At 37.3% G+C, this 21,088-nt stretch overlaps 1 protein-coding gene across 1 annotated transcript in view; it reads left to right on the top strand.

Moving 5' to 3' along the window:
* Positions 1-21,088, top strand: part of SPECC1L (sperm antigen with calponin homology and coiled-coil domains 1 like) — a 70,738-nt gene that overhangs the window by 2,060 nt on the left and 47,590 nt on the right. The window contains exons 2-4 of the mRNA XM_085305809.1: positions 12,758-12,947; positions 16,893-17,052; positions 18,012-19,645. Coding sequence (XP_085161935.1) covers positions 12,795-12,947; positions 16,893-17,052; positions 18,012-19,645 — 1,947 coding nt within the window. The 5' untranslated portion in view covers positions 12,758-12,794. The remainder of the gene's footprint in view (positions 1-12,757; positions 12,948-16,892; positions 17,053-18,011; positions 19,646-21,088) is intronic.

The following is a 21,088-nucleotide window of genomic DNA, read 5'->3' on the forward strand; positions in this document are numbered from 1 at the left end:
ATTGCTAGCTAGTATCCAGTTCTGGAAACATATAATGCTACTAATATGAACAAATCTCTATTGCTCAGTGGGAAAAACAGCGTAAGAAATGTTATGTTTGTACTTCCTGGCTTCAAATATCATCCCATTTAATCTTATTTTTAGTGGTATTTATTACAAGAGGAGAGAAAATGTGTAGTGTGCTGAGTTACACACTTAGTCATAGCCTCTAAATGGTTAGTCACAATATATTCCTACATATTATTTGTTTCTGTTAAACTTATTTCAGCTAAAATGATCAGAAAAGCCAACATTTGGAGCACTTAGTTTAATACAGCTTGCAAGTAGTCATAGGATATTATCTCTTAACTTATAAATAATTTATTGTTATTGCTTTCACACATATTTGCATGGTTTTCCTTGGGAAAGAGCGAAGACAGTGTAGTAACCTTTTTCTAATGGAATGGAATTACTACTTTTGATCTTTATCTTTGTAGGCAAATGTCTCAGGATACCTTTTTAATTTTGCTGATGAACTGATACTGTGTTGCAAATAAATAGCAGAGCTAGTAACTTCCAATATAAYGAGGAAAGAAGAATAATAATGCAAGAATAAATCATAAAAGTTAAATTAAAAAGAGACTTTTTAAGGGGCTCAACTTCTAGGGTTTCACTACTTAAAAAGTTTTATTGTAGTTTAGAACAATCTTACGTATTAAAGGATTTTAAAGCCACTTAAGAGAGAATCAAGGTAGAAAATACTCATTTTTACATGCTTCAAGACTTGACTTGACACTTTTGAAAGATGAGACTTACAGTATCTTGGATTAATGTTATTTTTCAGTACTGTTGGCCAAAACAAAGCTGAACTAATGATAGCCTGCAACTAACTGCTATATATACACTTGTATTCAGGAAAGTAAACTGTAGCATCTACTGTCTAGTACTTAGTATTAAAAATGAATAAAAGTAATATTAAAGCACTCGAGTAATGTATTTGATGACATCAGTCTAAAAGTATTGGTATTTTTCCAGTGCTGAAACAGTTTTCTTGATTTGGGTCATTTAGCCAGTGTTTGATACATGTTTATGTTACAGTGAGTAATGGTGATTTCCAGTAGGGGTATGCATTTGGGAGTGGGAATGGAAAGCTTGACCAAGAGCTTGAAATTCTTAGCACTTCTTGAAACTTTCTGTATTCGTCTTGATACATTCCTGTATACATTCTTAATTAAAAGCAGGCATATTGGTTTTGGCAGAAGGAGCCTTCTTGAAAGTTCTGCTACAGAATTTTCTTGTTCCATGCGACTTGGTGCTGGAGAGAATCCTTCAGTGTATTTCAGTGTTCATTGCTAAAATGTTGGCAGTTTGCATATTGACAAGTCTTAACTGACACGGACAAGTTTATAGAAATGATCTGTTAGAGTTTGACTTTCTCAGTTCCAGCATAGCTTTTTTTTTAAAAAAAAACTTTTTATTGAGTTGCCAAGTTGTACTGAGCTTAAGGTTTCTTTTATTTAGCAAGCTAAATGAGATTTGATAACAAGTATGCATTTAAAGTAACATCTGTTGCACAGTTAAAAATCTTTCTCCTTCCTTTCTTTGCAAACAGCAATCTACTGTCTTTCAGTTTGCTTTTCCCTGAGCAGTGGCTGACATTATGGCCAGCAAAGCAAATGGCTGATGAATATCTTTGTGTGCAGTCTCTGAAGAAATAAGGGCTTTTCGGAAAAAATATTAAAACTTTTCTTTGTAGACATGACTCCTGCTACAAATTTGGCTGAGTAACGTTGCTTCCCTGATGTTCTGTTTTGTTTTATTTTTTCCTAAGACCAAAAAGATCTTTCTSTCGCAGTAACGACAGAATTGTACAGCATTGCTTTTTTATTTTCACTCGCCTGYATGAAATGGACAATTGCATATTGCTGTTGGAAGTCATGAACTACTTATATCAAAATAGCTGTTGGAAGTTGTTGTAATCGATTTATTCTTGATTTAAGATTTGTAAAAGCAAGATGCATATCGGAAGGGGGAGGCAGCAGTGCTGCTGGATTTGACTTTAACTGAGACTTCTCATCAAAAATTAAAATGTTAAAATTAACAGTTTATAACTTTTTTTTTCCCGCAACTGTTGCTATTCTTTCTAACTTTATACAAAACTAGAGGAGAGAATTTCCTCCACCTGAATGTATGGGCATCCCTATGACTCTGAAAAAGTTGGAGGGCAGTGTTATGCCCTTGCCATATTCTCCAAAGGTTTTAATGCTATGGTAGGTGTTACTGTGATCTACAGCCAAGCTCAAGGACAGAGGGTTGGTTGTCTCTAGGCCATAGAAGAAAATACGTCAGATCTAGAAAKAGAAAGCAGAATCCTGGTATAATGGTAAAATATCCATGTTTCACAGTAGATAGCATCTTTTGCYGCTTCAAGTCTACTTAATTAAGTGAATGTTATGATTCTTAAGGATGACTGGTCCCTCTTCAGTGCTCTTGTCTTTGGTGGTTGTCAGCTTACCAATGCAGTAGTGTAAATCACTCTCCTTTTCACAAGGATTAGTCTGTTAAGTTGCTGAAAGTACAAATGGCCCGCACTATTCTGCTGTGCTGTCAGAAAGGTATTTTTTTGAACTCAAAATACCACAGCTTCGTCACATTTAGCTTTGGACCACTAAGTCTTCATAAATCTTGGGTGACTCTCCTCCAGCTTCCCTTTTTTTCCAATTACATTTTCAGCACTAAAAGCTTACTATTAATAGAAGGAACTGTAATTTGGGGAGCACATGGTGTAAATATTATGYGTTCAAAGATTCTTCTTTTACGTGGTGATATTCCAGGCTTTATACTTATTTCTTTTTAAATTTTGGCTTTGTTTGTATGATTAGAAAGATACCCAACACTTTAATAATAAGCAGGTAGAAATTCTGTTTATGAAAACTTATTCAGGAAAAAATAATAAAAACATTTTAAAGAATTTAGTTCTAAGTGTGCAGCAAGAGCTTTGAGTGTATTTGCATTGCATCTTCAATAGTAAATTGAATGTAAATTCAACAGCAAATAAGAATCTATAATTGTAAAAATAAGTTTTAGTAGAACTCTGTCAGAGTTTTCTGAAACTGCTTCTGATATATACCTGTAAATGATAAACAGCAGCTATCTGCAGGAGAGAATTCCATGAAGCTTGTAACTTGTAGATGTTAATGGTATTGTAAGTTAGGAGTACGGTGAGGGGGAAAAAAGTGTGAAGACCTCAGTACAGATTTTTTTTAGTTAAGTTTAGTTTAATTTTACCTCTTCAAAGACAGAAACCTTCAGTTGCTACTGAAGGCAACAGAAACATTCTTGTACAGAATTATTTAAATAAAGATTATTGTCTTTCTGACTGAAAAGTCTCTGCTCAGGATATTCCTAGCTGATCTCAYTGTATTTGATTATTAAAATTATTTTGGTTAATTATGTGAAAACTATTCTGAGGTACTTCCCTAGCCAATAGCCTTTTCTTCCTCCTTTTCTAGACTGCTGTCAGCAGTCCCCTAGTGTTTTCCTAATCTGAAGTTACTGTTCCCATCTAGAATCCCATGTTTTTCTAACAAATGTAACTGTCAGAGGACATAGGAGACCCTTATCCAGAAAGCTTAGAATAAGAAGGTGGAACAGTGGCTTTTTTTTTTTTTCCCTTTTTCTTTTTCCTCCCCACACACACATCCAGGARGAGAGATAAAAGCTCTCTGTTCTGTCCCTGGCCCTTTTCTCATATGGCTCAAATGTGTATCTCCAGGGTGCCACTCTGAAGCTGGTAAATACTCCTCTCTTAGTAATACCAGGGCATTTAGTAAAACTTTGTATGCACTTCTGTCTCTCCTGCCTAGCAAGTCTAAAGGATTTCAACAGTGCTGAGTGCACTGATGATGGGTCTTGTAGGAAAAAACAAGAAGCAGAAGTTAGTAGGGAGCAAAAATTCAAACCAATAGCCAACCTTGAGATCCTCTGCAATGGTCAGAATGCCACTTTTTTTTTTTTTTTTTTTTTTTTTTTTTTTTTTTTCAGTTCACCCATTCCCTCATCTGGTTTACACCATGAAATAGTGTGATTTGGGGAAGCGGTGGTTGGGCAGCAATGCAGACTGGGAACTGGCAGCTGGGTAAGAGGTTTGCTTAAATTGTGATTGTTGCTGTGTATCAAACAGTAATCTGAAACTGAAAATTCAAACAAATTTGAGGCTACACTGGTACACAGCAGTGGGTGAGCCTTGCTTCTTGTTCTCAGTACCACAGTCTGGCTGCTTCCGTAACATCTGGCAATTATACGGTGAGTTAGTTTTTCAGTCAGATCAGGATTGATCTAACTCATCAAAAAATGAGCTATGATGCCTAGAACTGAAATAAGGGAGAGTTGGGAAAGGGGTGGGACTGCCTCTTCTGGTGGCAGGCCACAATTAAGTTCATTTCACGACTAGCTTGAGCAGTCCCTGGAAGGCACGGCACATGCCCGGCCTTGATAGCAGGGCTGACTTACGGAGCGTCCCTTCCCATGGGCACTATTCCCAAAGTTATGCTAAAACCCTCTACAATACTTCTGGGGCGAGGAATCCCAGAGCTCTAAGCACCTGGGGGCTGGGGAGGGCTTGGGAGGCCGGGGCATCTCTGTATGCTTGTCCTTTTCTGTTTCTTTGGTGCAATGCCTTCAGGAATGTTGCCAGACCRGCTCGTGACAAAGTGGACATAGCAAGCGCTCAGCCCGTCTCCCACCCTGTAGAAAGACCTGACCTGACCGGTACATTAGCCGTCAGCTGGTAAGAAGGGGTCTGTCTTTGTAGCCAAGCTGGAAACAGGATTTGGGGCTCTTAGTCTGAGCTAGCATGGTTTTCTCATGTAATTTTTCCGCATGAACTGAAGGTCTAATAGGGTGTTTGAATGAACTTACAGTCTGGTAGAATTCATTCACTTAGTTTACAAGTCTTATGGCTAACATGTTTATGCTTCTCTGACTGGGAACCACTGGCCTGGCTTTGAAGCAACATATTGCACAGTCTTTATTTTTCTCTGTACCCTTTCTTTTTTTTTTCCTGATAGGAATTTAGGGTACTGCATTTCATTCTCCTCTTAGTGGACTTAGTGCTGCTAAAGACTTCACTACAGTTGTTGGTACAAGAGTTTAGTTGATGAATTTTTTAAATAGAGGAGAAGGGAAAAGATCAGCACTGATGGCTTACTCTGGCCTTTATTTTTTGGGAGTAGCTCTGGTAGAGACAAACTACGTTACAATGAAATATTAGCTACTGAACTAGTCATTAAAAAAAAAAAAGGTAAAACTTKTGTTAAGTCATGCACCTTTTGTTTTGCTGTTCTGCTAAATTCTGTACTCTTAAAATTGCACAATGCTATTTTTAAAAGTACTTCCCTTACTGTGGAAGAGGGAATTTCCATGTGTGCTGGGGAATCCRGTTGTTGGTGGAGGAATACAATACGTGCTCAATTATATGTGATAATAGATGTGCCTTTGTAACTGGAAAGTATCTAACTTTCATAATATCACTGACTTTAGAGCATACTTAYAATGATAACAGGTAACAACACTTCCAGTTAGCATGGTTAAATGACCAAGTGCTGCTTTGTAGACTAACTGTTTTTATTTTTATTCTTTTTTTTTTTATGGTTAACCTGTTTATATGGTATGGTTGGTCATTTGACCAGGAAATTCATTGTGTTAAAACATTTACGTTTTGTTTTGTTTTTCCTAGAAAACCTACCGTGCCAAAATAAAAGTTGGTTCCATTCTAATGAAAAATCAATCTAAGGTTTTAAGGAGAAGGTTAAAATTTGTTACATCTGTTTAATTTTTAAAATCTAATATGAATGTATAGTGAAGTRTCCAGGAAGTTGGTGTATTGCGTCATCTGTTTGAGCATGGCTACAGTTTGAATGCGAGTGTGAAGTTTGCCAAAAGGAATGAAAATGACAACACGGACAACCCAAATCTCSGTGTCCCTCCTTGCATGCTTATTCTACTAATATTCTATGTATAATGTTCCCTTCAGTCTGTTTCCCTTTGTCGTGTTCTGACCGTTGAGTTTTATCTYAGGTTGCATTATAGGGGACGCGCAGACTGTGTGCAGATACAATGATACTTTTTAATCGCATGAATTATTAACATCAATGAAATAACCAATGTAATAGCGATGTTGATGGTATTCTAAGCTGTAGTGTAAGCAGTTTGAGTTAATTGGCATGCTGCAGGATAATTAGCTCACTTCAAACTTTTAAAATCAAATCTAGGATGAATACCAATGAGATATAAATAAACCTGGTATTTTGTCCTGTTCTCCAAAGCTGCAGTTCGTAAAGGAAGCCTCATGAAGGTGCAGTCAGTATAAACGTTAGTGCTGAGATTTAGTTTTGAACAGTACTCTACTTGCTTGTAGAAGAGATCCCAAATGGTAAGAAAGAGCAGTTGAATTTAGTTGATGAGCTGCTGTGTTTTTTTTCTCTGCAGTGGTTTGAAATAACAATCATTGAAAGCAGGAGCTTGAAAACAAGACTTCATTATTTAATTTTGTTATGAAAAGGCTTTTAGAGCACAGTTCATAAGTTTAGGAGTTCTGTAAATGCTCCTGTCACTTGTCTGGAATGTTAAGTATTACAACGGTTAAACACTGTTCACGGCAGTTAAAGCTCTAAAAGTTTTCTCCAAACAAGGAGTAGAGAAATTTAGGTGTGTAATGGCCAGTTCTTGCCCAAAGTTCTGTTCTTTCCTCTGCTCTCTTTAAAAGAGAAGTAGAAAAAGTAATGCAGTTTGAAGATGATGAGGTGTATGGATAATGTAACAAAAACTGCTCTCATTGGACCGGGATCCGTCTCACCTGATACTCTGTTCCTAGCCCTGGCTGTGAACAAATGTCTGGAGGAAAAACAAAAATGCTCCCACCTTGACTGCTTCCTCTTCCTTGTGCTTGTCCAGTCTCCCCTTTCACCSATGCTTCTTGCATCCACGACGCTTTCACTGAAATATGCTGCCTATTGAATGAAAAAATGCACCTTTTAAAATGTTGAACCTGGCTCTTATTTACAAGAACTAAAGGCCATCAAATGAAGTATGAGAAGAGATAGCCAGTCCCAGTCTGCCCTCTCCATGCCATTCAACGCCTGATAGGCCTTTATCGTCTCTTCCCCATGAGATATCTCATGGGAGCCGTTACGTCCTTTTCATCTTCTTTTGGCCCTTTGCTGAACCTTTTTCAGGTCTCTATAAGAAATCCATTTTTTGAGGTTAGGGGACCAGAACTGTACACACTAATTAAAGTGTGGGTAGACGGGCAAAAGTGAATTTGTTGAGTGGCCTACTTAGGTTTTATGGTTTGTTCTCTATTCTTTTGTAATTCCTGAAAGTGCTTTGCTTTTCTGACTTATCCCAGACTCTGTGCTGCTACTTTATGAAGCTGTGTATCAAAACACTGAGGACTTACTGAGTAGTAGTGATCAGTTCAGAGCACATTTATATATGAAGCTGAAGTTGTTTTTTTCCTGTGAGATAGATTGCTTTGTGTTTGCCCACACTTAATTTTGTGTGCCATTTTTATTTCCCAGTTGGTCTCCAAAGGGCCTTCTGTGATTTGCTGTTATTCTTGGTAGCTTAAATAACTTTATAGCATCAGCAGACTTTCATCTCTTTAAAAATAATTTCTTGAGTCCATTTTAAGTAATAAAACATATGCACTGTTTGCTCTGGGCTTGTGGAATCCAGTGGTTAATGGATTATGTTTTTGGAAATATTGAGTAAGAGGCATCATTTAAAGTGTTTGTGCAACTTGCAGGTTGAAAGTCGGAGCTGTGGGCATTGGAAATGCCATGAACTCTGTCTCTTAGTATGTAGCTTATTTTGTCTGCCGGCCATCAAGTTGTTGATGGTTATGTTGTCTTGACTGTAGAGAATTGGAGGAAAACTGAATGTGTTTTACAGGAGCGGTGAAGAGGCTGTATTGCGTAATATTTTTTTCACTTTTCTGACTTTTGGGACTGTGTCAGTGGCCTAAAAATGTCATTCCTTAATTATTTGGTTTAGATATATTTAGGCTGACAACCTTTGCCCAAAGAACTTGTATGAATAATGAGCGACAGTGTAGAGAGTTCATTGCTATTAGATTCTAAGAATCCCTTTTTCCTCTGTATTTTGGATAATTTGTTCTTTGATTCTTCAGAAAATACTTGATATCCTCAAATTTGAGGGCTTGCTCCTCTGTATATTATGGAACTCTTAAAAGGTAATTTTAAGATAATTCTACCTTTAAAAATAATTAACTAACATTTTAATACATAGTACTGCTAATATTTCTTGCTTATCTGTTTTCAACTCGTGGCAAAAGGGTACTACCTTGTTTGCTGGTTGGTTAGCACTCTCTCACTTTGCGGGCACAGGAAACTTTTTTTTCCCCTAACTGCTGTAATTGAATCACACTTTTGTAACAGCAATAGTAGCATAAGTAAGCTTATTAAATAACAGATGAGATCAAAATGATCACAGTAAGAAATATCTGTTAAATTTCTGGGTTGTGCTTGTCATTAAAATGCCCCCTTCCACTTTTTGTTTGTTTATTTTTGTTTTCAGACTTCTAAAATCATAGCAGTATGTAACTGTAACCCTGCAAGAATTTCATCTTGCCTTGCAGAATGTATCATATCAGTTTCCAGTAAAGAGTAGAGCCATGCTATTGGGCAAAACACTTTTAAATTATTATTTATGGAGTTGTGCTTGCGTTTGGTGTGGAGTATAAAGACTAGCTTCGCGCCTGTYGTCCGCCAGAGCGATGAGAGCGCGTTCCTGAACAAGTGTGCTTTGTTTCCTGTGCTATGTGCACTGCTGAAAGAGAGAAGTCTGGGAARGGGTACAGGTTAGAATTAATTGCTACGTTTTAGTTCTGCCGTTCTTAAGTCTTTCTACATGATGTTTTGTGCATGTTTTGCCTTTTATTTAATCCTGATTAGTTCTATAAATAATTCTGTAATGCTRTCAGTAATCAGATGTGTTACTGTAATGTTTTGTGTCTGTTGGCAGACAGAGTTTGGTTTAGTAGCGAGGTGTGCTGGCCTCCCAGCAGTGTCTCTTGATTCTCTCCTGGAGTCACAAGCCTTGATCCCAGCAGGGCTGAGAACCTGCAATAGAGTTTTCACTGTAACTYGTTACTGTTAAGCTTCTACTTCACTGTTTGTTTTTGGAAGGGGAGGGGAGTGTGTGTAAAGGGAAAGGAAGTCTTCAGTAATTCCCTTTTTCCTAGAGGCTGGGAAACTAGAGGCATAAGGTAAAATATAAAATACAGTTATATATGTGATTTTTCTCTCTTGAAAAGAATAGTGACACTTTTTAGACTTTAAATTATTAGGGTTGTGTGTTAATCTTCATAAAGCTTCATTTGRCTAGTGAGAACTTTATTTCTTATAATAAGATAATTTGGGGTTGGATAGAGACAACCGCTGTATACTGATAGCTTAATTTATTTTTGGTCCTTAATACCATAGCTTTCTAAAGAGCATGTTCTTTTTCTTCAGAAGCATAAAGGTCRTCTTTATCTGTGTTAGTGCTTAGTGCTTTTGAGAAACTGCATGAAGTAGAGATTTTTCTTTCTTTTTTTTACACGTAGTCAACAATATTGATGTCTTCTGTTTTCAGCATTGAAACCCCTTCCTCTTTTTTTTTTCCTTTTTGGAGTAGGAGGGATAAGAGAAATTTGCATCAACGTGTCATAAATTCACGTAAGCAGCTTTAGTGGGCTGCTTTTAGAATGTGTAATTATGTCTTGTCATTACTTCCATTAAAGGTTTTGGACTCATTTATGTCTCCTCCCCCCCCACTTTTTAAGCTCCAATTACAAAGTAGAATTTAATGAGAAAGTAATGACTGGAGGTTAGTTTCTCTGGGAAAACTGAAACAGTGGTACCTAACCTTCTTTCCTCCCCATTCACCAAGCATCTTCAAAGTTTCTGGAAAAGGATAGTTCTCCCGCTGAGTTTCAGTAATACATAATACAATATCACAAAAAGAATAAATGTGCTGAATGACAAATTTATGGATATTTTAAAGTTAATGCTGTGTTGAAGTGTGAGCATTATACTTGCTGTGTTTAGTTTCACTTATTTCTGTCACTTTGCTATGCAGTTGCCGTTGTTGCAAGTATTGTTGTGTTTTAAGGAACACTTCTAATACTTTTTCTGAAATCTATTATAATTGAGAAATAAATGAGCACGGTCTTATCACCGATGAGCTCTGTGAAACAGTCATAAGTGTAAGTGTTTTTACAGTAAAAAGTAATGACTCTGGTCTGCATTTGCTTTTCAGAATACACACAGACTRGACTGTATTACTATATTACTATAGTAGGTTCGGCTGTCCCGAACACTTGTCTTTTACTGTGCATCCAGGACCCACGTGTGCAGCGTGGATCTGGCACGCTGTAGGAAGCGTCAGTCTTGATGAACAYGCTCCGTAGGCTCGGTGCGTGTGTATTGCAAATGGCCTCTGCTGGACGCCGGGCAGACCCRTTGGAGCCACCGCTTGAGCTAGGTTGCCAGACATATGGGACATCTGGACATCGGTCAAGGTTGTCAAGTTTTGCCCAAATGTATGACAGGCCTATTGTTCCTGACACCTTAAACTTCGTTATGGCACCAGCTTACTGGCTCTATAAGCTGTCAGAAAGCTGTGGTTCAGATTTGTTAGATCTGTTGCAGGGATACGTTTTTTTTTAAGTAGTTTTTCTGTGTGGAGTCAGATATGCAAGAGCTATGCATTGAGAATTTATTTGAATATTTGTTAAGCATGCCATRGACAACTTGTTTAATGTAGTCTACAGAACATTAAACATATCGTACARTAGTTAATAATGGTGCCGGTATTATTAAAATGTTTATCCTCTTTGGTTCTTCCAAATCTAGTTTGATATTGAATAAAACTAAAGTCACATAAGTGCTGAATATCATAAACATAAAAGGTCAAGCAATGTAAGTGTGGCAACTTGACAMTGCCTCTAAATACTAGTTTGTTTTTGGAATCTAGTAGGCCATTGTACCATTTAAATATCTGTGCATAACAAACATACTACCTGTAAATTCATGGGATTTTTTTTTTTTGGTTCATCTTTTCAAGCTATCTCTCAGTTTAATCTTCTGTAAAGGCATCCTGATTATTAGTAGAAATATAGCAGGACTAGTGCATTTTTGGCATTCTGATGATAAAATTGCAGCAGCAACGTTTTCTGAGTCTGTTCATGCCAGTTTTCAGAGACAGAAGGGATCTTGAAGCTATAAGCAATTATTTTCAATGACTTAAAATAAGACTTTCTGTTGCTGGTGCTAAGAGTACTYAGCAGTCTGAAGATACAAAACTTTTTGTGTTTTGCTAACTTTTAAAAAAAATCGTACTTAATGTACTTCTGTGCAGCTGAGGTGGTGATGGGRAGAAAGGAGTGTGTGTTAGAGGGGATGGTTTTAATTTAGTTAGCCAAAATGCATTAGTAGTCTTGATCATTGTATTTTTGTGTAGCACTTCTCATGCACTCAGTCATCAGTCTGCTTTTTGTGCCTTTGAAGTGTTTGGAGTTTTAGAGATGGAAACAACCAGGTATGTTTCATGTTTCTTATCAGCCACAAGATAGTGGGCTTAGCTAAATCTGATCACTTACTTCCATCCAGAATCCATAAAACTGAAAATGAGGGGAGTGGAAGTTTCCTCCTCTTGTTCTTCTGTCCCATATCCTCTGACTCAGAGGAAATGAATAAAACAGCCGCCAACTGTCTCCCTCTCGCAAGAAGAAAGAAGATGCATAGGTATCCAGTCCTCCTCCTAGTCCATGTGTCAAGCTGTGGCTGTCAGCTATTCTAGCGTTTCCTTGGCTGTTTTGCTGAATTCGCAGTTCTTGTGATAATGGCAGTGTTTCTTTCTGTTGCAGCTGCTCATAATTTTGGTAAATTAAGCCATGGAAAATAAAGCTGACTTTATTTTGTCATGGTTGGAATGGCAGTATTGACAACTGTATGCTGCTTGAGAAAACTTGAAGCCAAGGCAAAGATGCTAAAGTGTTCTGATTGCAGACCTGGGAACGCATTGATTCACTTCTGCTTTCTTTTCAGAGATACTGCTTGCAATGATATGACTAGAAAAACAATTTCTTTAGTATTAAATTTTGAATTCAAGATGCGTGAAATTCCATGTGTTTGTAAATGTGACTTTTAATAACAACTGGTTTTTGTGAATGTGGATTTCTCAACTCTTAAGTATCTTTTTCTCTGCAACTGCTGTATCTTTCTCAGTATTCTAGTCTAGTTACCAAACTGGTAATAGTCTTTTCTGAGATACAGTATTGTTSATAATCTGTCAGCTCACTGAAAACTCCTACAATATTTTCCCTCCTACAGATAGAAATAAAGAAAATTTATTATAGATAAATTTATTATAGATTAATATAGAACAATAAAGGCATAAGCCTTCTTTTGCTGATAAAGGAACTGAGTAACAAGGGTTGCTTGTAAAATATCCTCAGTTCAGTGGCATATGTGGAAGGAGACCTRGAAAAAAATGCATTCTGTAATTTGGAATTTGTCTGTAGGGAGCACTTCTTTGTTTAAAAAAAATAAGAATCCTGTTTTTAAAAAATGTTGGTCAGTCACATGTATCCTGTTTAACTCCAGTTTGTGGTGGTTACTGCTATTCTGGACACCTAGTTTTAAACAAAGCATTAGAAATATATATTGTATTTCATTTGTATTTTATATTAAAAAATGTCTCTCTGTTTTAGATTTGTTTGTAAATGCATCATAAACAGACAGCCCAGAATGAAGAAAGCAAGCAGGAGTGTTGGCTCAGTGCCCAAAGTGCCTGGAGTAAATAAAACTCAAACAACTGAAAAAAACAAACTAGAAAACGGCTCCTCGGTGTCTGCGGTAACAAAACTCTCAAAAACTGGGACATCAGCATCCCTTTTGAAGGTAACTAATACAATGTTATGATTATTTATAGTTTTGACAATGAGGCATTAAAAAGACTAGAATTTAAGACATCTTTAAAGCAGCTTAGACTGGAAACTTGTTATACAGGTAACTGAAGAGAATTTGAGTAGTTATATAGCTCTGGTCAGAGTGATAGGATCTTCTGTGACATTCATGCAGTATTTTTCATACTGTAATACATAATGTAATGGAAAGCAATATACCTTGTAGAACTTGGCCATTCTTCAAAAGGAGCAGGGTAGAAGTAGCATTCTGAAGAGTGTTGTTAGTAGTGTCATGTTACACTTGAATGATGTGTTGGTGACTAATGGAGTTTGATAAGAGCTATGTACTATTTCTGAAAAAAGAATTAATGAGTTATCTAACATGAGAAACTTGGCATTGGTGATATGTCAGGTCAGTGCAGCTGTGTTCTTGTAGCTGTTCTGGCCTTTGCTTTGTTTAAAGTACTACTTGAACTGAATTTTCACAAGTTGATTCTTGCTCCTAGATTGAATTTGAAAGGTAGAGGTTTTCTCTTAGTATTAGCAAAGTAGGGTGGTAGATTTAGGAGCATATAGTTTTCAACAACCAAGAAAAGCAATGCATGCTAAAGCATGCTGTTGCAGAGTTCTTACCTGCTAGCAAACGCTTCTGGGTTGGACTGATGGTATGAGGCTGTGTATATGCCTCCTTCTTCTGGTCGCGGCATGGTCTGGCTGGTTGAGCAGCAGCATGGCTGGACCCGCTGCCTTTGCCTTCTGCAGCCCAATACCCAGTGCTGCGACACTGCTGCTGTGCAGCGAAGACCCAGGGCAAGGAAAAGGACTGGGGGCTGCAGTGGGGACCTGAGCCACTGTCACCTACAGGAAGTCAGATAGACTTTTCAGATAACTAGCAAATAAAGATCKAAAAATTAAAGATGTGGCTGGGTTTCTCCATAATAGATACACAGTGTCATCAAAACCAGAAGGTTGTTCCCTTTCTCTCCTTTYTCTAGCTTCTCTGTTATGGAGGAACGATAGTACTTTTGCTTAAGAACTTGCAAGCAAGGTTTCAGCTAGACTGCCAAAACCCCAAATGTTTGAATCTTGCATTCTTCTTTACCTCAAAATAATCTTTTGAGGCTTGCTGACACTACTGGTTTTGCCTTCCCAAAAACTTCTCAAAGAATACAGAAGCAAAAGTTTCTCGTAGTTTTCTTATCGGATTTCTCATGTCATAACTCCCAGAAAGGTGGAGGAGAGTGAACTGCCATTAAAGAAATTTGACGTAGTATGTTAGCCTTAATATTAGCTGCACTTCTGGCTATCTTTGAGTGTCAAATTAGAATTTGGCAATTAAATGTGTTTGAGACGCAATGAAAATTTCTCCCTCAATTACTGAGGCTTCTTGCAATTTTATGTTATAGTCAGGCTTACTCATATAGTTTGATGTCTTTTACTTTTGAAGTTATTATTTCATTAAGCATAGTTGGCATAACATAATGACAACTTTCTGTCTGAGTGTTCCATACTTACACAAGTCGAGAATGGTTGCTATTATGCAGCCTTAAGAAAAGAGAGCTTCTGGTTTGTAAGCTTTTCCACCACTTTGCTAAATAGCTCTGTATGCCAGAAGTCTAGTGTTACAGTTTCTCAAACTGCTAATTGGCTGCAGAGGAGGCAGTGCCTTCCAACCTAGACCAGAAATAGTTTATGGGTAAGTCAGAAAAAGAATGGCAGTCTTGCATTCCTTTGTGCAGCAAGGATTGGGGATGACTCATGTCAGAATGTGTGTATTTTATGTAGTTTTTTTCTTCAAGCTGAATTACATTTGACCTATTTGGCTTGATAACATATAGTTGTGCTAGAAGTGCCTCAAAGCTTAATCTAATTTCCCTTTCTATTAATGAGGTAAAAAYGCTGACAGCTCATAGTCTGTTTGAACTATCACCTGTTTAGTGGCTGTGAGATTCAGCAGTGATAGAAAAGCACTGTTCTAGGTCTTTTGTAATCGGTGGTTTTTAGGTGGTATGAGTAATTGCCTCACAAGGATGGTCCCCCCTCCTGACACCCACCACTCATGCCTGCAATTCTTTTCTTTTTACAGTAGATATGAAGYCTAATTAGATTAGGTATTAAGAAAATGGCACCAGTTAGCAGAGAATTTAGGATTTTCATACAGTAATAGTTTGTGCTTAGCTGCACTTTTTTTTTCCCCCCCCAAAAAATAGTCTGTAACTTTGATTCGGTAGCCCCCAGTGTTGTTGTTCTCCTCTTGGTACTTAAGTTGCTTCTGCTGTTTTGCACAGCTGTGTGACGCAGCAGATCAAGGAACCGATCTGGCTCCTGGGAGGACGGAGCCCTTTGAAATGGCTTCAGTTTACAGAGCACAATGCATAGGGAGAACCGTGGGAGTAAGAGCACTTGGAGAAGAGCAGGGTGGGGAGCAGCTTTTTCTGAGCAGCAAGAGCCAGTTTAAATGCACATCTAACTGCAACTTGAGACTAATGTATTTTCCTCCAAACTTACAAAGTCCTTTTTAGAAGGCTATACCATTTCTTACATGATTCAGTAAAAAACATTCTTGTCCTAGAGGATTTTACCCCCAACATAATACCGGATTTTATCTGTCAGTTATGTGCATTTCCAACATCCGCATGCAGATCAAATACGTTCTTTTTCTAAGCTGCCTCTTGTTTTGCAGCTGCTCTCATTTGTAAGTGGCACAAGTCACATCCATGGCTCTGAGCTTTCTCCACGATACTGTGATCAATGCACCTAACTGTTCTGAAATAACCAGTTGCAAAAAGTTACCATATAGAATGGAGATACAAATTTTTTTTTAATTAAACAAGTGTAACTTCATTCTTAATGGAGAGGGTCATAATGTCTAGCAGATAGTTTTAAAAACTAATATATAAGGAAGCTAGAAGTTACCAAAGTTACTATAAACCTACAGAAATTGGAAGTCATGATTTAAAGCAACTGCTTAGGTCCTAAGCACTATCTTTTAGGTGGATTGCTGTTTGAGACTTCAGATGTGTTAACTAGCTAAATAACATAGTTACTCAAAGAACACTGCTAGTAGAGATGTTTTCTTTTCATTTTTTTGCTTGTCCTTATAAACAGGAAGCATATTTAACATATTTTGATTATCCATTTGACAAAGTGCATTTTTTAAGAGTTCTAAAATGTAACAATGAATACTTAGTATTTCCAGAGTTTGCCCTGCTCTGAAAAGYGTGTTCTTGATTTGGGAACCTAGGTTCTTGAGACGCCTGTGGCTTACTATCTTGTCACATTCTAGAGAGCTTTCCTGGCTAACTGTAGTTTTGGGAATGATCGTGGAAAAAGTTATCTAACAAATATCCTGTCTCTGAGGGTGCCTAGTACAGTGCATGAAAACAAGGCAAGGATTTATAGTGAGGTCTTTCCCTCCTTAMCCTTCCAACCAGGAGAATACTGTCCTGGTATTTAGTGATTTATGGCTTAGCATTCTGACCTAGAAATAATATTTCATTAATCTTTGGTTGTTGTTTTTGTTTACTTGCTTCATTTAGCTGTGAGTTTGCCCAGCAGAAAACGCTTGATATTCTTGTATAATTTTGAAGGACATTTATGCAAACTTCCTAATATTTGCTGATTTTTATTATCTAAGAATAATATTCATACTTACACTTGAGAAAGCTTTCAATTGAAATTGAGAAGTATTACACTGCATTATATTACTGTACTTCCATTAATCTTTTTTCCCCCTTGTTACTGAAAAATAAATCATTTACTTCTATCTAGAAGAGAAAAAATTCAATTTCTGTGGTCAGTCACAGGAAGCTAGAGTTCAGTTTCAGCTCACGTACTCTGTTCAATGCAGTTGTACTCTCAGAATCTTTAAGATAAGAAATGTTGGCTATCTAGACTTCTCAGCCAGCTGTCTTAAAGCTGCTACTTATCTTTCTTTCAGACTAAGAGTAATGATGACCTCTTAGCGGGGATGGCTGGTGGTGGTGGAGTGACAATGACCAATGGTGTCAAGGCAAAGAAGAGCACTTGTGTATCAACAGGATCTTCAGCTTCAGGGACCACCATGAACAGTCTGGAAAATAAACCAAAAACTGTTGCAGGTAAAAGGATATAKTGACCCTAAAAGAGGGTAGTTGGGTGACTTTATATTTAGCTGCTATGTAGTGAGGGTCCAAACTGCCTAATGAAGTGGTCAGTAACGCCATGCTCAAATCGAGTACCTCCTATGCTTTGGCCATGATCTCCTTCTCCTATTTTGTAATAATGCAGTTACCTTTACCTATAAGTTTTTGTAGCTTTGGAGGCAATTCCTTTTATTTTTTCAACACCAGTAGTATAACTAACATATAGTAATAGGCAGTATTAATATAGAGAATTGCAGTTTGTCTAAAAAGATCCATGCCACAAGCATTAAATCTGCAGGATGTGATAACTTCTTGCTCTCAACATTTTTAGTATTGTGCATTATTTTATAAAAATGAAGCAAGACAACCTTTCAAACTGTTCAGGAAAGTGGTAGTATTCAGTGTTTTATCAATATGAATGGAAATACTTCTGGCCTTCCGTTGCTGTATTTTTGATTCAGTATTGCTAGCAAAGCTATAAAGTATCTTTCTCAAATAYGATGAAAATATTTAAAACTTAACTTTTGGGGAAATAATAATACAGAACTCATCACTTGAAAGCTTACATTCTAATCTATTGAAAATAGACAAATTTGAATTTGCAAGAATAGCACTTTTTGGGGGTAGGTACAATTTATCAGAAGTTGTTTAAGACAGGAAAAAAAGTGTTGGAAATGTTACATTCTTAAACTTAACTCATTTTCAAAGTACTGGTGAAGCATATCTGTATCAATTAAAATACAACTGCACTGATTCGTGAGCATTCAGACAACTCAAAATTGTTTGAATATTTGCTGTAAATGTATCTTATGGAGTATATTTGCCAGTGTGGTTTGGAATATTAACCATTCTGTAGTCAATATAAAATATACAGTCTTGTATTACAGATATTGGTTTTGCTGAATGAATGTTTCTAACTTTCAAAAAACATATAGGTACAAGTTCCACAACTAAGCGTAGCACTTCATCTGGAAATAAAGAGTCAAGTTCTTCTAGGGAGAGAATACGTGACCGTTCCCGTTTGAGCCAGAGCAAAAAGCTGCCTTTGGCTGGGCAGGGGACCAATGATATGGTACTGGCAAAACGTTCTCGTAGTCGTACCAATCCAGAATCGGATATTCGAATGAGCAAGTCCAAATCAGATAATCAGATCAGTGACAAAGCTGCTTTAGAAGCAAAAGTGAACGATCTTCTGACATTAGCAAAAACTAAAGATGTGGAAATCTTGCATCTGAGGAATGAACTAAGGGATATGCGTGCTCAGCTGGGACTTAATGAAGATCAACTTGAAGGTGATGAAAAATCTGAAGAAAAGGAGGCCATTGTTGTCCATCAGCCCACTGATGTAGAGTCCACTTTGCTACAGTTACAGGAGCAAAACACTGCCATCCGAGAAGAGCTCAACCAGTTGAAAAATGAGAATCGAATGCTAAAAGACAGGTTAAATGCATTAGGCTTTTCTTTGGAACAGAGGCTGGACAACTCTGAAAAGCTCTTTGGCTATCAATCTTTGAGTCCAGAGATTACAGCTGGCAACCACAGTGATGGTGGTGGTACTCTGACGTCTTCAGTGGAAGGTTCTGCCCCGGGATCAATGGAAGATCTGTTAAGTCAAGATGAAAATACTTTGATGGACAATCAACATAGTAATTCAATGGATAATTTAGACAGTGAGTGCAGTGAAGTTTATCAGCCACTGACATCAAGTGATGATGCCTTAGATGCTCCATCATCTTCAGAGTCTGAAGGTGTACCAAGTATAGAAAGATCTAGGAAAGGAAGCAGTGGCAATGCCAGTGAGGTGTCTGTAGCTTGTCTTACAGAACGGATACACCAGATGGAAGAGAACCAACACAGTACAGCGGAAGAACTCCAGGCAACGCTTCAAGAGCTTGCAGATTTACAACAAATAACACAAGAGCTGAACAGTGAAAATGAAAGACTTGGAGAGGAGAAGGTAATCCTTATGGAATCTTTGTGCCAGCAAAGTGACAAATTAGAGCACTTCAGCCGGCARATTGAGTATTTTCGGTCCCTTTTAGATGAACACCATATCTCATATGTAATTGATGAAGATATGAAAAGTGGTCGCTATATGGAGTTAGAGCAACGTTACATGGATCTTGCAGAAAATGCTCGCTTTGAGCGAGAGCAGTTGTTAGGTGTTCAGCAGCACTTGAGTAACACTTTGAAGATGGCAGAACAAGACAACAAGGAGGCCCAAGAAATGATAGGGGCTTTAAAAGAACGGAATCACCACATGGAACGGATTATTGAATCAGAGCAGAAGAGCAAGACAGCAATAGCATCTACCTTAGAGGAGTACAAAGCCACAGTAGCCAGTGACCAAATTGAAATGAACAGGTTGAAAGCTCAGTTAGAGCACGAAAAGCAGAAAGTGGCTGAGTTGTATTCTATACATAACTCTGGAGATAAATCAGATATACAAGACTTGCTAGAGAGTGTCAGACTGGATAAAGAAAAAGCAGAGACATTGGCCAGTAGTCTGCAAGAAGAGCTGGCACACACTCGCAATGATGCCAATCGATTGCAGGATGCCATTGCTAAGGTACTGTTTAAAACAAGCTATCGTGTTGTAACATTGTGTGTATATCATGGCTCTTGCTGTTAATCACTGCAGTTCTTCTAGAGGAAAAAAATTAGTTACGAGGTTTATCAGATTGTGGTAACATTAGGATTGATTGCTTTCTCATCCTTTGTTATGAAAATGGTGTAGGTCTTTTTAAAAAAACTAAGCAGATATATTCAGCTGCAGGGTAAATATTTTTTATTTTTAAAAATACCCTTATTGAAATTCAGCAAATTACTCTGAGGGCTGAACTTGCACAGTATGTTAAATACTGTTTGGATTTTGTGCTTAAATTTTGTACGTTCTGCAAGAATTTCAGGGGGTTAGTGCCAAACTGGTGTAAGAGAGGTGTCACGGAGGAATGACCTGGAATCAAAGTGTRTTAAGGCAATAACCCAGCTGCTGATGACTTGTAGGACCTCTTGCGGAGGTAGAAGAAATATTTTCAAGTTTCAGGATATTCAGGTTGATTCAATTAATTTTCAATAAACTAATGATTAAGAGAGCAGGATTGATTTCCAATCAAGAAATTACAAATTATGAGGGAGACAGTGGCAGCAGTTAATTTACCAAGTATAAATTTTAGTTTAAAATTAAAAAAAAAAATCACTTCAAGCTTTTTAAAAGTAATTATTAAATTTGGAGAATCCATATAGTTTTCAGTAGTGGTTCATTCAGGGACGGCATGTGTGTTAATTGGGTTTTGGATTGGAATATATACTTCTAGTTCTACAGCAGCTATTTTAACTTAAAACTAATTTGTTTAGTAAGTGTCTAGTAAAAATGCCTACCATAATTTAATATTGTAGGAAAATAAGAATGTGGTTAAATGTATTTTAGTAACTTTAAATATAACTTTAAATATGCATTTAAATATCTATCTTCCTGATGAGAAAATTTATGCCAAATTTAATGTCTGAGCTGTATGTTAGTTGCAAAACAACATATTTGGTTGTTGACCAGTTAGAAACAACCTAAATCTGAAAAAAAAAAATAATAATTAATATTGAGTAGTGCTAATRATGTTTTAAGTTAATTGAAACAGATGACTTTAAGCAGGACATTTTATTGATTAAAATTGGTGCCTGACTGTGGTGACCCACCCTAAGCCATGACCTAATTTCTGTTGGTTTTTCTGACATCCCCCCCCTTTCTCTTGCTGTTGGGCGTGGGGGTTAATGTTGTGCCTCTGATCTCGGCTCATTATTTAAGTTGCGGTTTCATGTGGTAGGATAAAACAGTCTCACTGCTCCCAAAAGAGAGAGGTCTGCTACCTCTTTCTTTCCTTGTTTTTATTGAGGCAGTTCAATAAGGCTCTTCTGGGAACTACTTCAGCTCAGTAACTCATCACACTCGAATATGAAGCTTCTTACTTTGTTAAGGAAATTAATCATCTCTCAGCAAGCACTAAAACTGATGCAA

The sequence above is a fragment of the Rhea americana genome, unplaced genomic scaffold, assembly GCF_003343005.1.
Source record: "Rhea americana isolate MKP2758 unplaced genomic scaffold, rheAme1 scaffold_227, whole genome shotgun sequence".
In the NCBI taxonomy this organism is placed as follows: Eukaryota; Metazoa; Chordata; class Aves; order Rheiformes; family Rheidae; genus Rhea; species Rhea americana.